Raw genomic sequence first — 21,705 nt, forward strand, 5'->3', positions numbered from 1 at the left:
GGGATGAAAGCTTCAGTTTAACTTAATTCCCTTCATTTTCAAGGAAAACAACCTATTCTTTTCCAGATCATAACTTTTCTTCAGACACTTGCTGGCTGCTCTTGACTGTGAACTTTGGAATAAGATCATTTTGATTACTAGAGAAAAGCAAAACCAGCAGAGAGCCATTTTTTTCTCTCTCTCTCTCTGAATGGAGGGCAGAATAACCTGGGATCAGAAAACACAGTTCTCATCCAGCACTCAAATTCTATTTCCAGTTTCCCACTGACTCTTCAGGTGGCCTGGAATGAGTCATGTTGCCACTCTGGGCCTCAGCCCCTCAAACTGCATGTGGAAAGGGGACTATGATGCCAGATTTTTAAAGAGCACTTCGATGCCTCTGGACAGTGCTGCTGAAAGGATCCTTATGGTCCCATTTTTTTCTGCAGAGCCAAATACCCTCATTGCATTTGTTTTTCCCAGCACAGAAATAGCTTATCATTTAGCATTATTATCAAGGGGGTAAAACCTGTCTTTTATGTAACTGTGAATAGTTGCCAATAGCTTAGGAAATTACTCATTAATTTGAGAGAGTGAAATATTTCCCTGATGCTAGCCCTTTACATTAATGTAGCTTTACCTGGAGCAGGTTTGGTGCACAGAGTCTACAATCCATTGCAACTAATTAGTAGGACAATTTCAGTGTTTTGCTTTTGGCTGTATTACTCACAATTTCACCATGTACCACTATCCAAACGTGGATGTATGCTGCTGCACAGACAGATTTATAAGTTGCGTTATACAAGCAGACCTACAGTGAACTGGGAACGTATGCTTACTGCACCCCAAGAGTCAACAGGCCATTGCTGATTTGGGAGCAACAGCACTCTGTGCGCAAAAAGATGTGACCCATGTATATATTATTTTCTTGTCATTTGACTTTATTTATAAAAAAAATTCGGTTTTAGCCCAGTAATTTAATTATTTTTCAGAGTTTTAGGAGTTAGTCATGATAGCCATTGAATATAGCCTTGGAACATCTCATTTTTGTGTTCTTACCTCAAATTCATGACCTCAGTATATGAATACATTTTTTTCTCTGAAGTTCCGACTGGCTGAGGGAGTGAGGTAGGGAGAGTTACACTCTTATGACTAGTGTTCTAACCTACTTCTGTGTCTAATTAATTGGAAAATGGAGCTGTGTGGTGTGGCAAACTGCCCTCAGGGACAGGGTATGAACACTGCTTCTGGAAAATTAGTAATGCAGACTGTTAGACACCTTTTCTCCCTTTTCTCTTAAGCATTGTGAAGGATGGTCAATCTTTCCTTACCTCCACTGAGTCACCCAATTTAAGAAGAAAAGAGTTCAGCAGAGAAGTGTGTTAAAGGCCATTTGCTCAATTTTCTGGCCGCCAGAAGAAAGTCTACACAGCCAGGAACAGGCAGTCATACAGCTGCTCTGTCCTCACCTTTGTGTCATCTTCATGCTGCCCTGGAGGTGGAGGGGGTCACAGAATAACTTAGGGTCTCAGGGTCCATCATGTTGCTGGAGCCACAGTGTAAAGGCACTTTGGCACTCACATGAAGGGAGTGAAGACTGAATATTCCTTTCTTGGAAAATAACCTCAGAAAACAGGACTCACATGACACCAGATGACTTATAATGATCAGAAGTGCTACATTTGTTAATTTTACAAACTCCTGGAGCAAATGCAGGTTATGGTTTGTGCTGACCTCACGCAAAATGGGTTTTAATACAGAATTATCTGTAAAGCGTGAACCAGTGTTGGCTGCTTGCAGTTGTCTTATTACAGGTTTTCTTGCACTTTTCTTTCTACTGATCCTGTTCCATGGCTCCATGTCATGGAGCTGTTCTTGGTTTGAAAGGATGCCCCTCGCCACTCACGAAGAATCAAAGCTGATACAACCTCCCCCTAGGTAGATGCCTAAGGACTGATAGCACAAATGGCTGGCATGCAGCTTCATTGATGAAATAAAGGTGTGGCTAGTGAGGGAGTTACACTTAGAGGATATTTTTGGTAATGTATTTCTTCTATCATTCAGCTGAAAGTTACTAAGCTATTGAAGCATTAGAAGTTTTGGGAGGAAAAATATTTGTAGCCCAGGCCTTGTGGACCCTGAATAGATGACCGTAAGTTTTTTGTATGAGTGAAGGATTTAGAAATTAGGATCAGACTTCTGGACAAGTTCAAGAGACTTAGCAGCTAAAATCTCATTCAGAGTGAATGGACTTCAAAGTGTCTTTAGCACTTCATTTTTATTTTTCCCTTCAGGGCCTTTATGCTAGAAACGATAGCAACCTCAAAACTGGTGGTTGCTCAGTTTTATTAGTGCAGGAGAGAGACAGACTGAAACAGGACAAGTAATTTTGAACAACTGTATAAAGGCTGTGTTGTTAAACAAGGTGTCTTCCTCCTGAGATCAAGTAGAGCACCTCTACATGGTGTTTGAAAGAGAGGTAACAGAAATGGATTCACATATAAATAACCACCATTTCTGGTAAATGCTTAGTTGCTTGGATGAAAAAGAATGAGGACTACTGAGTACCCTTGGTCAGCTGTTTTGGGGAGTGGGAGACAGAGGTGGTTGGTACAGATGACCTCTCTTATACTGTGGCTGAACGAAGGCTTGTTAGCACACAGCAGCACTCGAGAGCACCATGCCTGGTGCAGGCTGCCTTCACATGTCCTCCAAGGAGGCTCAGCCTGTTCACAGCCCTTGTCCTCCAGTCTTTTCTTGCAGCAGTATCATGCCCTCCAACCTGGGGACTCGGTTGCTCCTACAAATGCTTCCCGTCTGACTTCAGTCCAAAAAGCCAGGCAGGTCAGTTTTTAATAATTTGTTGTTTCAAACTGAAACGATTTGGAGAGTCCAGCTGGTTAAGTGGAGATGGTAACAAACTCCAGCAAGAGGAAGCAATGAATAGCTGGGAATGGTAATCTCCATGCTTGAAAACAGACAAGTAAACCTTGACAAAGCCTCCCCTTTTTTACTAGACTGGTAGATTTCTGAATCAGTTAGTATTGGCAGCCCTCGCAACCACAGTCTGGACTAAAATGTTGTTTTTCCTTCAGTTCTGATGTACACCTATAATTAGCTAGTATATAGCCCTATGCCCTTGATGCTAGCAAAACCTGCAGGTTTTCCTATAAACATAAGAATAAATCAGCATTTCGAAGTGTATCCTAAAGCACAACGCCAAAATGCACACACTGGTCCTGACGTAAATGAACTGCTGGAAAACCTATACTAGCATAAATCTCCACAAACTATGAAAAATATCTGTACACCTAGTGTAGAGATTAACCACATCCAAGCAAGCTTCTCATGATTTAATATTACTATATGCCAGTGTTTTCTGTATATATAAGACATAATGTTTTGTGGGAGAGAGTTTCAGAAGGGAAGGAAGCCAGCAGTGCAATTAATTTATTCTTCAAAAATGTCACTAAAATACCATACTGAGTACAAGGAGACAGACTTTAATTCTAGAATATTATGCAAAATAGGTGTCAGTGTCATTCCAAAGGGTCAGGGTAGTTTACTTTTAGTTACCCTCTTAAAGGCAGAAAATCAGGGGCTTGAGTGATAAATAGATCTGGGTCTGCAAGATGCGGTAGCAATAATCCAAAGCATACAGCTAGTGGTCTCTTTGAAAAGAAGCTGACATTTTCAAATGATAGTGTAGAAACTACACAAAGAGAGCAGAAAAGGGAATTATTAACAACTTACCTAATGCTGTTCTTGCTGGTGTAGCATCTTTTTTAATCCAAAAGGATACCCAGGAAAGAACAACTGTTAATATACAGGGAATGTATGTTTGAATAGTAAAGTATCCCATTCTTCTACTTAAGTCGAAGTATATAGTCATGACTACATAATCACCTGCAATAATAACACAGAAAATAAATTGGCATTTTGGTGAGATACAGACAGTTGTTCATTGAGCTGCTAATTCTTTAAGCTTCATAAAAACACTGCATATGAAATATTTCTTAGTGTTTCAAGAGCATCTGTGCAGCAATGCTCACTTGAAATAGAATTCAAATAAACCTTTTGATTCTAATTTCCTTTAGTTTTAGGTTTCTGTGGAAATATTGACCTATTTGGAAAGGCAGAGGCTCTCAGTAATCATACTGGATGAGTAAACTTTTGAAAGGCATCTTGGCTTTCCAGATTTGGTATTTCCGGATGGCTCCATGACCACAAATATGAAGCTACTATCATTCACCAGATTCTGTAACTAAGGCACACAAAATCCCTCCTTCTGCAAGCTGTGTCTTCGCTGCCCTAATTTCAGTTTTGAGTGACTTCTGTTATCTTCTTCTGAGATATGAATCAGGCAGTAGGGGTCTTTATGGCAAGTGTAGTGTGCACATGAGTATGCCTTTATATAAGAAGTCATTTATAGACACTAGAGCCTCAATACTGGCAAGAAAGGTCAGACTGCATACTTTTAAAGGACTGATCATTAAAAATCAAGAGTCTTTTTTTGTCAGCATTCCTCCATTTCAAAGCAGTTGTGGTCACTTGTAGTGTCTGTAAACCTTCAGAAGGTGAGCCTGGATATAAAGTTTATTACTGTGCTCTGATTCATAAAATCAAGAGCTCAGTAAGAAGGCTGGTTTATCTCACACTGTATAATTTTCTTCACAGTCTTCTGCTAACCCTTGTGACTCCACAGGGGATAATAATCTGTGTCTCTCTAACCAGTAGAGGCTACTGACCTTATCACCTCTCTCCCTACTAACAGCTCCCTCAGCTTCATAGATGTTAACTATCCTTTTCTCTCAGACAGTCACAGTGATTAACAATAATGAAACTGAACTGAGACCAATTTCTGTACTTCGCTTGAAGTATGTTGTTTCCATTTCAGATGTGAAAAAGAGTTTATATGCCTGAGAACTTTTATGGGGTTTTGTCTGACTACATCAGACCTGACCTAATAAATTATATTGATTCTTGTTACCAACCTTGACTTTCTAGAATATGATATTTGCAGAAGACATCATTTGCAATAGGTAGGTAAGTCTGTCCTGTTACAGGAAACCATCAGAAGACTGAAGAAATTGGTAGCACAGAGGCATTAATCCCGAAAGGAATGTACATACAACTCACACAAATAGAAATACAGTGGGTTCATCAGGAGTTGAGACAAATTAAAGCTTAGTGTTCCGGTAACAGAGAGCATATGAACAAAGGATATTTTGACTATTGCTAAATATTACATAGAAAATAAATTAATTCAGTAAAAATAACTTCCACCCAAAGAATCTCTGAGGGCCACTGTAAAATGAGTGAACTACCATAAGCTACAAAGTCAAAGGTGAATAAAAATCTGAGGGTGGGACTGGGGAGAGAAACCTGGAGTAATGAGTTAGAAGGAAAAGTTTCTATGTGGTAAGTACATAATTTTGAGACAGATATATTTGAAAGAGGTTGATAAGCCTGTGGGTACTTTCATCATGCCTCTGTTAGATGAACACGTACATTTTCATGACTACTGTGGTGGTAAAAAGCGTGTGACCCCAAGAAGTTGGACAGTCATTTCAGAAGCTTTGTGTATTTGGCATAATGGGACAAAGCTTTAATGAAAGAGCTCGCTGTTGTTACAAGTAGGAAGTATTGCAGTACATCATGACACAGTGAGCCTTGTGGGCTGTTCATGCCTAAGGGTTATTTTCATTCCACTAATCTCCAGCACCTTTCTCTGCGCAGGGAATGGCACCAGGGAACTGATATGGATTAGTAACCATTATTCTGCTGGCTTATTTAGAGACTACATCAAGCCCCTAATCTGGTTTGCCTCACTGAAGAAAGATTTACACCACAGAAACTGTGGGAATATCACAGAAATGGGAGTAAGGAGTCAGAGGCTTTGTAAACCAGTGCTTCTACTGACAGGAACCAACCCAACAACCCTGGACAAAAAGTTATGGTAATGTTTCAAACATTGTCTGTCAAGGCAGAAGGATAAGCAAAAAAAGGAAATCAAAGACTGTAGGAAATATGCCAAGCCTTTACATTTCCCTTACTCAGTTGTTGTATCTAGAACTACATGTCTATGCATAAGTTGCTTGAGAATCATATAAACCAAAGTGATCTGCAGACTTCTCAGTGTGCACAATGATATATGATACACACCATTCAAGTACCCACAGAGGTCACTGTTCCTCTGAATAATATCACTGTGATCCCCAACACAGCAAATGAGAGTGGGGCTAAGTACTGGAGAGACAGATACTGGCTAGTAAGGCAGAGTCCCTGCTTCCAAGGTTTGTACTGAAATAAACCTGATAAACTGAGAGTGGGAGAAAATTATGGAGTATTTCAAGTGTTTTGTGGACAGAAACTGAGGCAGAGGTTAAATCATAGAATCATAGAATTGTTTAGATTGGAAAAGACCTTTAAGAACATCCAGTCCAACCATTAACCTAACACTACCATGTCCACCACTAAACCAATTAAGGGTAGATAACAATTTCATGTTTCCTGACTCGGTGGCTGGATTATTTTTAACGAAAGTAAAAACTAGGAATCATTAAGATTGGAAAGGATCTCTAAAATCACCAGTCCAACCATCAACCCAACACCCCCATGTCCACTAAACCATGTCACAAAGTGCCACGTCTACCCGTTTTTTGAACACTTCCAGGGATGGGGACTCCACCACCTCTCTGGGCAGCCTGTTCCAATGCTTGACTACCCTTTCCGTGAAGAAATTTTTCTTAATATCCAATCTAAATCTCCCCTGGCACAGCTTGAGCCCGTTTCCTCTCATCCTGTCGCTAACTACTTGGGAGAAGAGACCAACACCCACCTCACTACAACCTCCTTTCAGGTAGTTGTAGAGAGCGATAAGGTCTCCCCTCAGACTCCTCTTCTCCAGGCTAAACAACCCCAGTTCCCTCAGCCACTCCTCATAAGACCTGTGCTCCAGACCCTTCACCAGCTTTGTTGCCCTTCTCTGGACATGCTCCAGCACCTCAATGCCCTTCTTGTACTGAGGGGCCCAAAACTGGACACACAGTATTCCAGGTGCGGCCTCACCAGCGCTGAGTACAGGGGCACAATCACCTCCCTGCTCCTGCTGGCCACACTATTCCTGATACAAGCCAGGATGCTGTTGGCCTTCTTGGCCACCTGGGCACACTGCTGGCTCATGTTCAGCTGGCTGTCTATCAACACCCCCAGGTCCTTTTCTGCCAGGCAGCTTTCCAGCCACTCTTCCCCAAGCCTGCAGCATTGCATGGGGTTGTTGTGACCCAAGTGCAGCACACGGCACTTGGTCTTGTTGAACCTCATACAATTGGCCTCAGCCCATCGATCTAGCCTGTCCAGGTCCCTCTGCAGGGCCATCCTACCCTCGAGCAGATCGACACTCCCACCCAGTTTGGTGTCATCTGCAAACTTATTGAGGGCATACTCAATCCCCTCATCCAGGTCATTGATAAAGATATTAAACAAGACTGACCCCAAAACTGAGCCCTGGGGAACACTGCTCGTGACCGGTCACCAACTGGACTTAGCTCCATTCACCACAACTCTCTGGGCTCAGCCACCCAGCCAGTTTTTTACCCAGCAAAGAGTACACCTGCCTAGGCCATGAGCCGACAGCTTCCTTATGAGAATGCTATGGGAGACAGTGTCAAAGGCTTTACTGAGGTCCAGGTAGATGACGTCCACAGCCTTTCCTTCATCCACCAGGCGGGGGTCATGAGGTCATAGAAGGAGATCAGGTTGGTCAAGCAGGACCTGCCTTTCATGAACCCATGCTGGCTGGGCCCGATCCTCTGGCTGGGCTGCACATGCTTGTTGAGTTCACTCAATATGAACTGCTCCATAATCTTTCCTGGCACCGAGGTCAGGCTGCCAGGCCTGTAGTTCCCTGGATCCTCCTTCTGGCTCTTCTTGTAGATGGGCATCACATTGGCAAGCCTCCAGTCATCAGGGACCTCCCCTGTTAACCAGAACTGCTGATAGATGATGGAGAGTGGCTTGGTAAGCTCATCCGCCAGCTCCGTCAGTGCTCTCGGGTGGATCCCATCTGGCCCCATAGACTTGTGAGCGTCCAGGTGTCATAGCAGGTCACTAACTGCTACAGATCATCTTACGGCGCATGGTGTTCCTGCTCCCTTAAGACTTCCTTCTTGAAGAAGGCCCAGCCTTCCTGACCCCTTTGCCTTTCAGGACTGCCTCCCAAGGGACTTTCCCAACCAGTGTCCTGAACAGGCCAAAGTCTGCCCTCCAGGAGTCCATGGTAACAGTTTTGCTGCCCCTCCTCCTTACATCGCCCAGAATCAAAAACTCTATCATATCATGGTTGCTAAGCCCAAGACAGCCTCTGACCACAACATCTCCCATGAGTCCTTCTCTGTAAACAGCAGGTCAAGTGAGGCACCTCTCCTGGTAGGCTCACTTACCAGCTCTGTCAGGACGTTATCTTCCACACACTCTAGGAACTTCCTAGACTGTTTCCTCTCTGCTGTGTTGTATTTCCAGCAGACGTCCGGCAAGTTGAAGTCCCCCATGAGAACAAGGGCTAACGATTGTGAGACTTCTGCCAGCCACTTATAGAACGCTTCATCTATCTCTACATCCTGGTTGCGTGGTCTATAGCAGACTCCCAACAGGATGTCTGCCTTGTTGGCCTTCCCCCTCATCCTTACCCATAAGCACTTGACCTTATCATCACAATTGTTGAGCTCTATACAGTTGAAACACTCCCTAACATACAGAGCCACCCCACTGCTTCTCCTTCCTTGCCTATCCCTTCTGAAGAGCTTATAGCCATCCAGTGCAGCACTCCAGTCATGAGAGTCATCCCACCATGTTTCTGTGATGGCGACTATGTCATAGTTATCCTGCTGCACAAGGGTTTCCAGCTCCTCCTGTTTGTTGCCCATGCTACGTGCATTGGTGTAAATGCACTTGAGACAGGAATGACATAGAGAGTCCATTATCCCATTTAGTCACAAATTCATTCAGTATCTTTCAGGCAGTATTCATTTCACCTGATTTTAGATATCTAGAAGGTAGATTCTACAGATGACCCACACGCTGTGGCCTCCTTTCTATAGTTAATGAAGAGAAATTGGTACTTTTAGTATATGGTTTGTCTAATCTATTTTAAAGGTTCACTTTAGAAGGAGATGACTATGCCCAAAACATTTCCATTTCTCTTCAGTGATTAAAATGAGAATGATTGTCTCAGATGTGGACAAAGACATTGTAGACACTTGCAGATGATCCAAGGAGTCAATCACACCCGTTGATTCCATGGTGAAAGCTAAATTGGGCTACCTTTATGAGGGTGCTAAGGTTGTTTTACGTAAATATAATAACCTTCTTAACCTTTTAAAGAGTATTTTACTTATTTTCCTCCTTTGTTTTGTGGTTAAACTTGATGCCTTCATCCTTGAGGACACGCACAATTCCTTCTCTGCTTGCTCCTCTGCTGTCTGGTTGGCTTGCTTACTTCCTTCCTTCCTTCCTTTCCTTCCCTGCTCTTTATTACAACAGAACCATTCAACTTCTATTTATCCCAGTGAAAAACCTGTCAAGATACCCCTTCTCTGCAGAACATCCTTCCAGCAAGCTAAATGAAGGAACTGTGCCTCAGTCAAATTTTACAAGGAGTTGCAAATTCCCAAGTATCCAGCAAAGACCCACAGATGTCTAACAAGCATCCAATGAAAATGAAATCCTGGGATAATGATTGGCTGCATTTATTTATCCACTAACCTGTTTTCTCTTCTGAAATCCATACAAAAATTCTCACAATGAAGAAGGCAGATGTAGTCATACAGGCAGCAGCTGTGCGTATGGACTTATATGCTGTACCTTCTGTGCTATGCTCTGACTTACGGGAACACGCTGACAGATAGTATATCAAGAGACTGGGAGAACAATTTCATTCAGTGGAATAAGTGACGCAAAGTGGAAGTAAGATGAGAATTTGTTGGTTCTCCTACAATAGTCTAACCATACTTAGGGAGGACATAGCTTAGAGACAGTGAATGCTGATGGCAATGCTTAGTGAATCACCATTGCTGAAATGCAGAGCCTGAACTGGAAGTACTGATGACATGACTGCTGTCAAAGGCAAGTATGTTTCTGTATAGCATGTACTGGATGCATTTTTTAATACCTACAGTAAATTACAATTTTTAACTAAATTACTACTTCAGTTCTTTTATCCTTGGCCAAGATAAGTTCTGTTGAGACTCCTGCATTGTCTCTACATACAGAAGAGCCAGCACGTGTGTGCTATGGCTACTTTCCTCAATGCACTACTCCAAACTGCATTATTATTATTATTATTGTTGTTGTTGTTGTTGCTGTTATTACTATTATTATTATCATCATCATCATCTAAATTACTCCTTCCAGAAGTAATTATTCTCTATGTATCTAAAAGCACTTGTCTGCAGCTTAAAGGAGAGTAATGGTGCCTACATTTCTGACATTCTCTATGCACACAAAATAATTTGTACAAAGAAACTCTCCTCTCCTCTAAAAAAAAATGACCTACAATTCATTCTGTATGTCCTGCAGGCATGAGCAACTCAAAGGAGAGAAAAAGCTTTCAAGCACTCTGCACAGTGCCTCCTTGCTTCTTCAACAGCCTTCAGAGCTCCACCTGCCATTACTGCCACTGCTAGAAGAGGAGCTGGGGCTGATTGTGCGACAAAGCCCTGCAGTGCAGACAAGATGGGAAAAACCTCCTTCCAAACTGCATATCATTAAATCAGTGTACTTGGTTTAAAAGTAATCACATGGTGATTGCCTAGCTAGGGAGCACTGGAATAGCTAATACCAAAAAAATTCACTGTGAAAATCAGAGAAGAATTCTACTTTTTAACAGCTTAAATAATTTCCCAGGAAGGCAAACTAACTTTTAACTGAACCATCAGACCATCAGTTCACTGAAATGATGAAAATTACCTTGAGGCAAAATAATGCCTGACCAGTTTTCTATAAATGAGAACAAGAGATGCATCTTGAGGCAGCAAATCTGGAGTAATATGAATAGTGTATCAATGCTTCCCATGAAACCAAGATGACTGCTGTCTGTGACCCATAGGACTTGTATTAGTTTAACTTTTCAGTTTGAAAGTAGGACACTATTTAGAACAATAATATTTTTAAAGGAATAACTGCTATGGATTTTAATGAACAATGCTAAACTTTAGCCTATTTCCTTTGTCTGTTGAAGACTAAGGGTATGGTTGACTGAATTGCCAGAATTTTGCGTACACTGCACCAAGAAGAATTCCCTTAAAGGTGAGATGTTTGAGCAGAATGCAATTGGTTATTTTAAGAAAATCTTTTAAAAATACAAAATGATACACTGTAAATCATTTATTTACTCAAACCACACTATACTATCTTATCACACATTTTCATTTATCCTCCCATTATACTCTGAGGTTAACAAGTACTACAATCCAAATTATCTTAGAAAAAAGTTAAAGACAGAATGACTTTACAAAGACTGCAATATGAAACTACAATGCATACACAGAGCAACGTCAGCATGTGAGTGAAGGTTACACACTAATTGTCCATCACTAGAACTGCAGAATAATGAGGAGTGGCAGAGTTTATCTGTGTTGTTACAAGAGTTTGATTACAGACAAAAAATCCTAGTCATTAGAATGAGGACTCAGAGTGTGTCATGAGTATTTCTTTGTTGATCAGCGAGACCACAGAGAGTACACTGAGGCATCTTCCTTATTATCTTAATAAATCAAATTTACTTTATAGTGAGTGAGCTACGTTTCTAATCTTCAGTTCCTATTTTTGCTTTTTTTTTTTAATTTTATTTTTATTTGGAAGCCAAGAGAAGACCCTATTTAATCCTCCTATTCACTCTTCACTTCCCCCCAACCTTTTTCTGATCTTTGCTTCCCAAAGCTCTATTTTTTCTTTCCTGAGCTAGGTTTCTCTGCTTTCTTAGTAAGCTGATGTACTGGGTTTGTGTGGCAAAGTTTTGGCAGCTGGGGGTCTACAGGGGTGGCTTCTATGAGAAGCTGCTAGAAGCTTCCCCTATATCCAATAGAGCCAATGCCAGCTGGCTCCAAGATGGACCCACCACTGGCCAAGGCTGAGCCCATCAGCAACAGTGGTAGTGCCTCTGTGGCAATGTATTTAAGAAGGGGGAAAAAAAACCTGACCAGGGACACAAACTGCAGCTAGGGTGAGGAGTGAGAGGAACGACTCTGCAGACACCAAGGTCAATGAAGAAGGAGGAGCAGGAGGTGCTCCAGGCACCGGAGCAGAGATTCCCCTGCAGCCCGTGGTGAAGACCATGGTGAGGCAGGCTGTCCCCCTGCAGCCCATGGGGGTCCATGGTGGAGCAGATATCCACCTGCAGCCCGGGAAGGATCCCGCACCAGAGCAGGTGGATGTGCCCGAAGGAGGCTGTGACCCCGTGGGAAGCCCACGCTGGAGCAGGCTCCTGGCAGGACCCGTGGACCCGTGGAGAGAGAGAAGCCCACGCCAGAGCAGGTTTGCTGGCAGCACTTGTGACTCCATGGGGGACCCACACTGGAGCAGTCTGCTCCTGAAGGACTGCACCCTGTGGAAAGGACCCATGCTGGAGCAGTTTGTGAAGAACTGTAGCCCATGGGAAGGACCCACGTTGGAGAAGTTCATGGAGGACTGTCTCCCATGGGAGGTACCCCACGCTGGAGCAGGGGAAGAGTGTGAGGAGCCCTCCTCTGAGGAGGAAGGAGCGCCAGAGACAATGTGTGATGAACTGACCATAACCCCGATTCTCCATCCCCCTGCACTGTTTGTGGGGGAGGAGGGAGAGAAAAATCGGGATTGAAGTTGAGCCTGGGAAGAAGGGAGGAAAGTGTTTTAAGATTTGGGTTTTTTTCTCATTACCATATTCAGTTTTCATTGGTAATAAATTAAACTGATTTTTCCCCAAGTCGAGCCTGTTTTGCCCACGATGGTCATTGCTGAGTGATCTCCCTGTCCTTATCTCGACCTACGAGCTTTTCGTTATAGTTTCTCTCCCCTGTCCAGCTGAGAAGGGGAGTGATAGAGCGGCTTTGGTGGGCACTTGGCATACAGCCAGGGTCAACTCACCACAGCTGAAAATTTCCTACTGGTTTGGCCATTGTTTATCAGTCATCCAGGATGGTGTCCTTGCATCACAAATGCCTTCATTTACAATTCTTCTCTCTGATATCAGCTTAGAACTGTAATACTTGAAAACTGTTAGCTCAAACAGGAGACCACTGCTGTTGTTGAATACATTGGTCAGACAGTTGACAAATAGAAACATTGAAAAAACAGATTTTCATCAAATTCATTATGTACAGAAGTTTTTGCAAAATGTTCACCAGAGAGGCTTTTTGGAAGTGACGCATGATATCATGGTAGTGCCAGTGTCAAATGGGGATGTGCAAGTTTCAGGTTCAAGAGGTGGTTTCAAGTTCCAGATTTTGCACAATCTGGAAAGAGTATCTCAGCTCAGAATCAGGCAGAAACAGAGACTGTGGTATGAAACCCAACTCTTCCTAACTCAGAGTAGAAATTTTCTTCAAAATCAGACAGAATAATCATGTGAACTAGGCCTTTTCACATCCCAGGCCATCATCCCAACCCCTCAGAGACATGCCTGGTGGATGTTCAAGTTCTCTTCTTACTAGCATTGCTCAAATGAAAACAGACGGATCATGATTTCTTAAAGTCCACTGCCTATTACTAAGACTTCAGCAGCTGGTCTGTCTACAGAGCCAGTATCCCATCCTAACATGACTTTCTTAGATACTTGGTCTCCACCCAGTCCAGGTATGGAGGAGGTTTGAACTTTGGAAGATCCAAAACCTAAGCAAAATGGTAGAAGAAATAGCTGAATACCCTCACAGGTTTTTATGACTCCAAAAGGAGCTATTAAAAAAGACAAGGGTGAAACCAGAATTTTGCAGTTCTTTTGAAGAGAAATGTAGAAGGAATGACAGTCATAAAAGTATCACTAAAAATGCCTTTATCTTCTTCAGCATCTCTATAAACAGTGGAGAAATGCTGAGGACTTATTGCAAGTTTATTCTGACTCCTCCAAAATGTGTCAATCAGCATGCATCAACAGTTTTCACTTCCAGGGGCAATCTTTGCTCCATAGCACTCTAGGACAAATGCTTCCAAGCCAAAAGGAGGAACAAAATGATTGAGGTCATGCTGTCACTTAAGGGCTTGTCTTAGATTCCGCTATGCTGGTCTGGCATTTAGGTGTCTTCATGGTGATACCTAGATACCCAAGATACCATGCTACGATGGGAGCATGTGTACAGCAGAGAAACATGTTTGCACCTCAGCCCAAATAAATTGAATGTTCTTGGAGTGGTAACAGGCGCTTATTACACACATAATTTCTGCATAAGATGCATGTTTAACCATGCAAGAAACGCATACAGGTCTTCAGAGGTGTCATTTTTGTATGTAGCTGTGAGACACCCAGTAGCTATGAGACATCATAGTAGCTATGAGACACCCAGTCACAGGCAAGGGTCTTATATAATAGATATTGAACAAACAGAGACCAAAAAAGCTTTCTGTGTCCCAAAGTTCTCTGGTTTTGAATTCATAAGTGCCTTTGGCATTATCCGGGTGTGTCTGTGTGTGTGTGTGTGTGCATGTGTGTACAAGGACAGTGTAGCCCAGATCTGGCTTTCAGCACTTACACTTGAAAAGAAAATTTTCCAGAAATGCATGCACACCATGAGTGCCAAACTCATTGCTTAAGTTTCCCATTAGCATAGACAAAGTACTGTACCGGTATACAGCAAAAAAAAAAGAAACCCAATGCCAACAGCATTGTTTGTGCGTGTAGAAATCATGTTCAATTATAAGTATATACATATTCCTAAGCATCCATAATAAAAATCAAATATTGACAGATTAGAGTGTGAAAAGCAAAGACCACATCCCAGGCTGAAAGCAACAGATTTTTTAAGTCAAGTAAGACCAAGACTTTGTTCTAACTTATCAGAACTGAAAGACATTAAGTTAGAGGGTTTTTTCTTGTGTAATAACAAGAATAATATAATATTAAGGAACATATTTTTACTTGAAGTTATCAATTTTTTTCATCACCATCAAAAAGTTTAATGTGCACCTGCTCTGCCAGGTGCACAAGAAACTGGGAGGGTGCACAGCCAGGACAGCTGACCCATACTGACCCAAGGGCTATTCCATACCATATGATGTCATGCTCAGTATATAAACAGGGGGAGACTTGGCCAGGGGGCAGCAATTGCTGCTTGGGGACTGGCTGGGCATCAGTCGGTATGTGGTGAGTGGTTGCATCACTTGGGCTTTTTCCTGGGTTTTGTTTCTCTCTCTCTCTTGTTCTCCTTTTCATTACAAATTATTACTATTGTTGTTGTTGTTGTTGTTGTTGTTGTTATTATTTCAATTAGTCAACTGTTCTTATCTCAACCCACAAGTTTTCTTACTTTTACCTTTGCGCCTCTCTTCCCCATCCCACCAGCTGAGGTGAAACCATGACAAAACATTAATGACTATGTTTCCAGCACATAAAGTTATTTCATCCTCTGATTTTGGCATTTAGTATTAAATCTAAAAACCAATGAATTTGTTCAAAGATCTAATTTCTTTGTACTGATTTTCTTTTCCAGAATTATTAGCATACATAGGTTGTATACTGGAACTTTTTGTGAAGAACAGAAACTAAATACATAAAAGACCCATTTTTTCAAGATTTATATTCATGGTGTCCCATAGTAATTTGAAACCTACGAGTCACTATTTCTTGTGCCCTAACCAATTCATTATATGCCATTGTTGTAGTTTAGCCGCAGCTAGCAACTAAGCACCATGCAGCTGCTCGCTCACTGCCCCTACCCCGATGGGACGGGGGAGAGAACCGGAGGAGTAAGAGTGAGAAAAACTCCTGGGTTGAGATAAGAACAGTTTAAGAATTGAAATAAAGTAAAATAGTAATGATAATAATAAGAATATAATAATAATATACAAAGCAAGTGATGCACAATGCAATTGCTCACCACCCACCGACCGATACCCTGACAGCACCTGGCAGAGCATGAGAAGCTGAAAAGTCCTTGACTAGCGTAAGCACTATTCAGCAACGACTAAAACATCAGTGTGTTATCAACATTATTCTCAAACTAAATCCAATACACAGCACTATGCCTGCTACTAGGAAGAAAATTAACTCTATCCCAGCCAAAACCAGGACAGCCATACTGGCACTTTCAGAAACAGTTACTTTTGATTCAGCTGTAATCATTTCACTGTCTATAGCTGTAGCCCGTATCTTCTGTTAAGTGTTTAGAGTGCTTTGAATGTACGTGGGAGATGGATCAATGTTCATGAACACAACTGACCTCCAAAATTAATTCTAAAAATACAGGCTTTGCAAAAAAAAAAAATTATTACAGTGTTTGGTGGCATGATCAAGAATGCTTTGCTTATTTGTATACTTATGTGTTTATATACTTATAAAAGCTTTCCTGCTAAATACACGTATTCTTTCTTCCCAGTCCTACTACTGTATATAATAGTCTCCTCCAACAAAACCTATATGAAGTTCTAGCATCTTATTCATCTATACAGTATTATGAGCATCAGAATTGCTCTCAGGCTGCTCAGGCCTATTATCTTTTGGCATAATGACATTTTTGTTCTACAACATGAAGTATCATTTCATGTTTTTTCAAATGGGGTACTAATGAAAACAATGGATTTTTAATTTGGCTGTTGTAGGGTACAAGTAATATTGGAAAATCCTCTAAAAAATGCAGTTTCATCAAGCCACATAATGGGAATAAAAATGTATAATACCATAAGCAAGACTTTGATTCATGATTACCAGTCCAGTTCGATTTCTGCCTTAACAGTAGAAAAGTTACCCACATAATCTCCGTTTGCATTCATACATCAATCTGAGAGAAAATCAATATACAAATATGGTGTAGCATACATGATCCATTGCTCACTGTTCCTCAGAAGTGTTGGTATTTACCATATACAGGGTTTTTTTTGTGCTTGAAGAATAAAAGTGAACAATAGCAGATGAAGTAAAAACAATAATAAATTACCATAGCTGCCTATGTCAGTGAAAGTAGATGCAGGATCAGAGTGATAATGAGTGTCATTTATGTAGGAATCTTTTTCTGAGAGGGTTTATTGATGGGGAGCTGTGCAATGGTTTTCAAACAGAACATTCTTGATGCTCCACAGAGCACCAAATACTGTAGGAGGTCTGGAATTGTACAACACTAATGACTCTTGCAGTCATTTTGCTTTTAATAAGCACCAAATCATGGCTGGGAATGTCCAGGTTTTTTTCATCTGTCAATGCTGATCACTTCTAATTTATTTCTAGGACTGAATTTCTTACTCACAAGAGCTGTTGTTTGTGGGAAGAGACCCTTTGTACTGAAGTTTGTTATGAAGTCCCAGAGGACTGGATTTGGTGAGCTTGTAGTTCCAAAACCAGTTGAAATAGTTTTCAATTAGGTATCAAAAAATCCCATTTCAACGTTTTCAAACAGAATGCTCTCTTTTTCTTGCTCAGAATTTAATTTCACACATTTTTAGGAAAAAAAAGTGCATCACTTTGCTTGAGCTGATATTCTTTTTGTTCAATTAAAATGTTCATGAGCTTGGCCTCACCATTGTGACTGTACGTGACATCTTTTATGTAATCGTGGAATGGGGTAACCTGTTTCTTCATATCCATACTGACATCTAGTCCACCTCAACTGTCCCTAACATATGCTTTTATGGCCCAATTTCCCTTATAATCTTTTGAAAGCTTTAAATAGTATCTCACTGGTGGAAGCCCATCCCTGTTGATCATCTTGCATTCTGGAAGAGACTATGGTGATTATCTAGTCGCACTTTCTACATGGTATGAGATTTTTCTGAAGTAATCACTGCTGCAAACCTGAAAGTTATGGATAAAGTAGAAGATATTTTAGAAAGGCATCCTATCTTCATTTAAAAGTTTCCAGCAATAAAGTTGCAGTGTAACCCTTGAAGTTCTTTCAGTGCTTAGTTATTCTCACTGTGAAAAACAAGTGGGTTTTTCTTAGTCTGCAGTCATCTAGCATCAGCCAAGACCTTGAGTCTTAATACATTTTTGTTAGACTGAAGAACCCTTTTCAACCAGTTTTCTTCTTCTCACACAGGTATTTCAAGATGGTAATCAACCACCCTTTATACTTCAAGATAAACACTTATGGTCTCTTAACACAAGGAATTATTTCCAGTCTCTAATAAATCTTCTGGCTCTTTTGCACACTCCACAACTTTTCAAAATAACTCTTGAAGTGCAGCCATCAGAATTAGGTTTATTTGAATAACAGCTGCATAAGCATAACGTATAGAGATAATATAATGCCCTTCTTCTAGGGAATAGTCTTTCTCTGAATACATATCCAAAATCTGTGCTTGATATTTTGGCTATACCTTCAAACAAGGAGTATTTTTTAAAATAACTGTTGACAAGAAACATCCCAGAGTCCTTAGACCTGCAGCACCCAGAATGGCAGGTCTCCAGTTCTGGGAAAGCAAAATCCATAGGCTTCAATCCTGAATACATGTTTTGCGGTACAGAAATGCTTATTGGCACTTGAATCCAGGCTACAAAGCTATCTGAACTGCTTTCTACCCTGACTTGTATCTGTTATTGACCACTTCTTCATCCTTTGTGTCACCTATAAACTTAATGAGTTTAATGTTATGATTGCTTCTCCATCATTAACAGAAGTATTAAATAGCATCAAGCCAGAACATTGCATCTCAGCAGAAGGTCCTGATGAATAATGGTTTTTCTAGCTATGTTGCTAATCTTACCTGGTAGTAAAATTTAATAATTTGATGTGTGCCACAATGATTTTCTTATCACTGTAGCTTCTTAATCAAAATGTCATACTGCATCAAGTGAGATGTCTTACAAATGTACATTATATCACCAGAAATGCAGAAGCTTGGAAGATGATATTGAGCTAGTTTGACAGGAGTTAGTTTCTATGAATGAATGTTTATTGGTGTTAATCATATTATCCTCTGCATTTGTATTAATCTATTCCAGGATCAGCAGTTCCATAACTTTGCTCGAGACCAATGCCAGGATGAAAAGCCTATAATTACTTTGGTCATTTTATTTACAGTTTTTTGAAACTGGGGGGAGAAAAAAAAAAAAAGAAAAAAAGTGTTTTATTTCCCCTCAAGCCTTCCTTGAGGACTTGTTACAAATGGGCAGTATTGACCTCTGGTCAGCTCTTTAAACTATTGTTATCAAGTTATCAAAGGATATGTTAAGTAAAGAAGGAATTAATGAAGACATTGTGCTAGAGAAGTGGCTGGTAACATTAGAATGGAATGGAATGGAATGGAATGGAATGGAATGGAATGGAATGGAGGAGAAAAGAGAAAAGAGAAAAGAGAAAAGAGAAAAGAGAAAGAGAAAGGGAAGAGAAGAGAAGAGAAGAGAAGAGAAGAGAAGAGAAGAGAAGAGAAGAGAAGAGAAGAGAAGAGAAGAGAAGAGAAGAGAAGAGAAGAGAAGAGAAGAGAAGAGAAGAGAAGAGAAGAGAAGAGAAGAGAAGAATATTTCAGTTGGAAGGGACCTACAATGATCATCTAGTCCAACTGCCTGACCACTTCCGGGCTGACTAGAAGTTAAAGCATGGTATTAAAGGCATTGTCCAAATACCTCTTAAACACTGACAGGCTTGGGGCATTGACCACCTCTCTAGGAACCCTGTTCCAGTGTTTGACCACCCTCTTGGTAAAGAAATGCTTCCTAATATCCAGTCTGAACCTCCCCTGATGCAGTTTTGAACCATTCCCACATGTCCTGTCACTGGATACCAGGGAGAAAAGCTCAGCACCTTCCTCTCCACGTCCCCTCCTCAGGAAACTGTAGAGAGCAATGAGGTTGCCCCTCAGCCTCCTTTTCTCCAAACTAGACAACCACAAAGTCCCCAGCTACTCCCCATAGGACATGCCTTCCAGCCCTTTCACCAGCTTTGTTGCCCTCCTCTGGATGTATTCAAGGACCTGAACATCCTTCTTAAATTGTGTTCTCTATTTTCCACACATAAAACCAGTTAGTGATTACTTGCATTCAAAAAACCTGTAAGAGTCAGTTTATCTTTACACTCTAACTTTCTATCTCACACCAAATTCCTATCTGCTGAAGACAATGCTTTTTTAGTTAAGAAATTGTAAAGGGTAAGGTCAAGAAATTCCAAGGAATACTAGTATTTGTAGAAGGAGTTTTCTAGTATAGTCTTTCATATTAAAGCCACCTGGCACAGCTATTTCTCACTTCACATGTTCTGTTTTCAGCTGAGACAGAGAGTTAATTTTCCTCCTAGTAGCAGGCATAGTGCTGTGTTTTGGATTTAGCATGAGAAAATGCTGATAACACACTGACGTTTTAGTTGTTGCTAAGTACTGCTTACGCTAGTCAAGGACTTTTCAGCTTCCTATGCTCTGCCACGTGCACAAGAAACTGGGAGGGGGCACAGCCAAGATAGTTGATCCAAACTGACCAAAGGGCTATTCCATACCACATGATGTCATGCTCAGTATATAAACTAGGGGGGGCTGGCCTGGAGGTTGTGATCGCTCCTCAGGGACTGGCTGGGTATCTGTCAGTGGGTGGTGAGCAATTGCAGTGTACATCACTTATTTTATGTATTATTATTATTATTAACATCATTATCATCATCATTATTATCATTATTATTGTCATTATTATTATTTTCCCTTCCTTTTCTGTCCTATTAAACTGTCTTTATTTCACCCCACAAATTTTACTTTTCTTTTTTTCCGATTCTCTCCCCCATTCTACTGGGGAGGGGGAGCAAATGTCTGTGTGGTGTTCAGCTGCCTACCGGGTTAAACCACAACATCACATTATAGGTAGATGTATTTTGTTTTTCTACAGAGGTATTATAAAATTATATATTATAAAGAAAAATATTGATCCATATGCATTCACACTTACTTCCAAGACATTTGACAGCTAGAAAAAGGTAATGCCACTTCTGACTGAGTGTTATTTTAGCTCCTTCTTTGCCTACTCAAGCCTTTCTAACTGGATTATTATCAGTCTTTCTTACATTCCCAACGACGACTATTTTGTCTCTTCAAATTTCATTGATATCACCTTTTCAAATATATATTCATAAACAAGCCATGATTGTTGCCTTTATTAATTTCCCTAGCTTGTACATCTGGTATTTATGTAATCTTTTTTCCTTCACATCTCCTAGTGCCTTTGTTGCAATGTGCTGTTAATAAATTAATTATGTGTTAAATAAATGCTCCCTTTTTTCCTGTTCCTACTAGCCTTTTTTCTTTAGTGTACTGCCCTCCTGGATTATCTAGTCTGTCTGTTCGATACTTCCCAGTTCCTTTGTGATGAATGAAATAGCTAGGCTAAATCTCATTCAAATCCAACTACTTCTATCTGTTCATCTCTATTTATGACTAATATTTTTTGTTTCTGAACTCCATGCTCAAACTTTCACTTGTTTTTATCAGAAGTATTTTCTTCTTTTAGTTCAACTGGCAATAAACTTGGCTTCAACCTGCCAATAAATGTTAGCTTAAAATTGTTAAAGACATAAAATCAGAGATTTAGCCCAAGTCTCTTGATATTGCTCCCCTAGCTGTCTCTAGGGAATT

General features: G+C 40.8%; 1 protein-coding gene across 1 annotated transcript in view; it reads right to left on the bottom strand.

Annotated features, from left to right (window-relative positions):
- Nucleotides 1–21,705, bottom strand: part of GABRG3 (gamma-aminobutyric acid type A receptor subunit gamma3) — a 349,817-nt gene that overhangs the window by 10,121 nt on the left and 317,991 nt on the right. Inside the window, exon 7 of the mRNA XM_075708721.1 lies at nt 3,733–3,885. Within this exon, the coding sequence (XP_075564836.1) occupies nt 3,733–3,885 (153 nt within the window). The remainder of the gene's footprint in view (nt 1–3,732; nt 3,886–21,705) is intronic.

Source organism: Pelecanus crispus, chromosome 1, assembly GCF_030463565.1.
Source record: "Pelecanus crispus isolate bPelCri1 chromosome 1, bPelCri1.pri, whole genome shotgun sequence".
NCBI classification, from domain to species: Eukaryota; Metazoa; Chordata; class Aves; order Pelecaniformes; family Pelecanidae; genus Pelecanus; species Pelecanus crispus.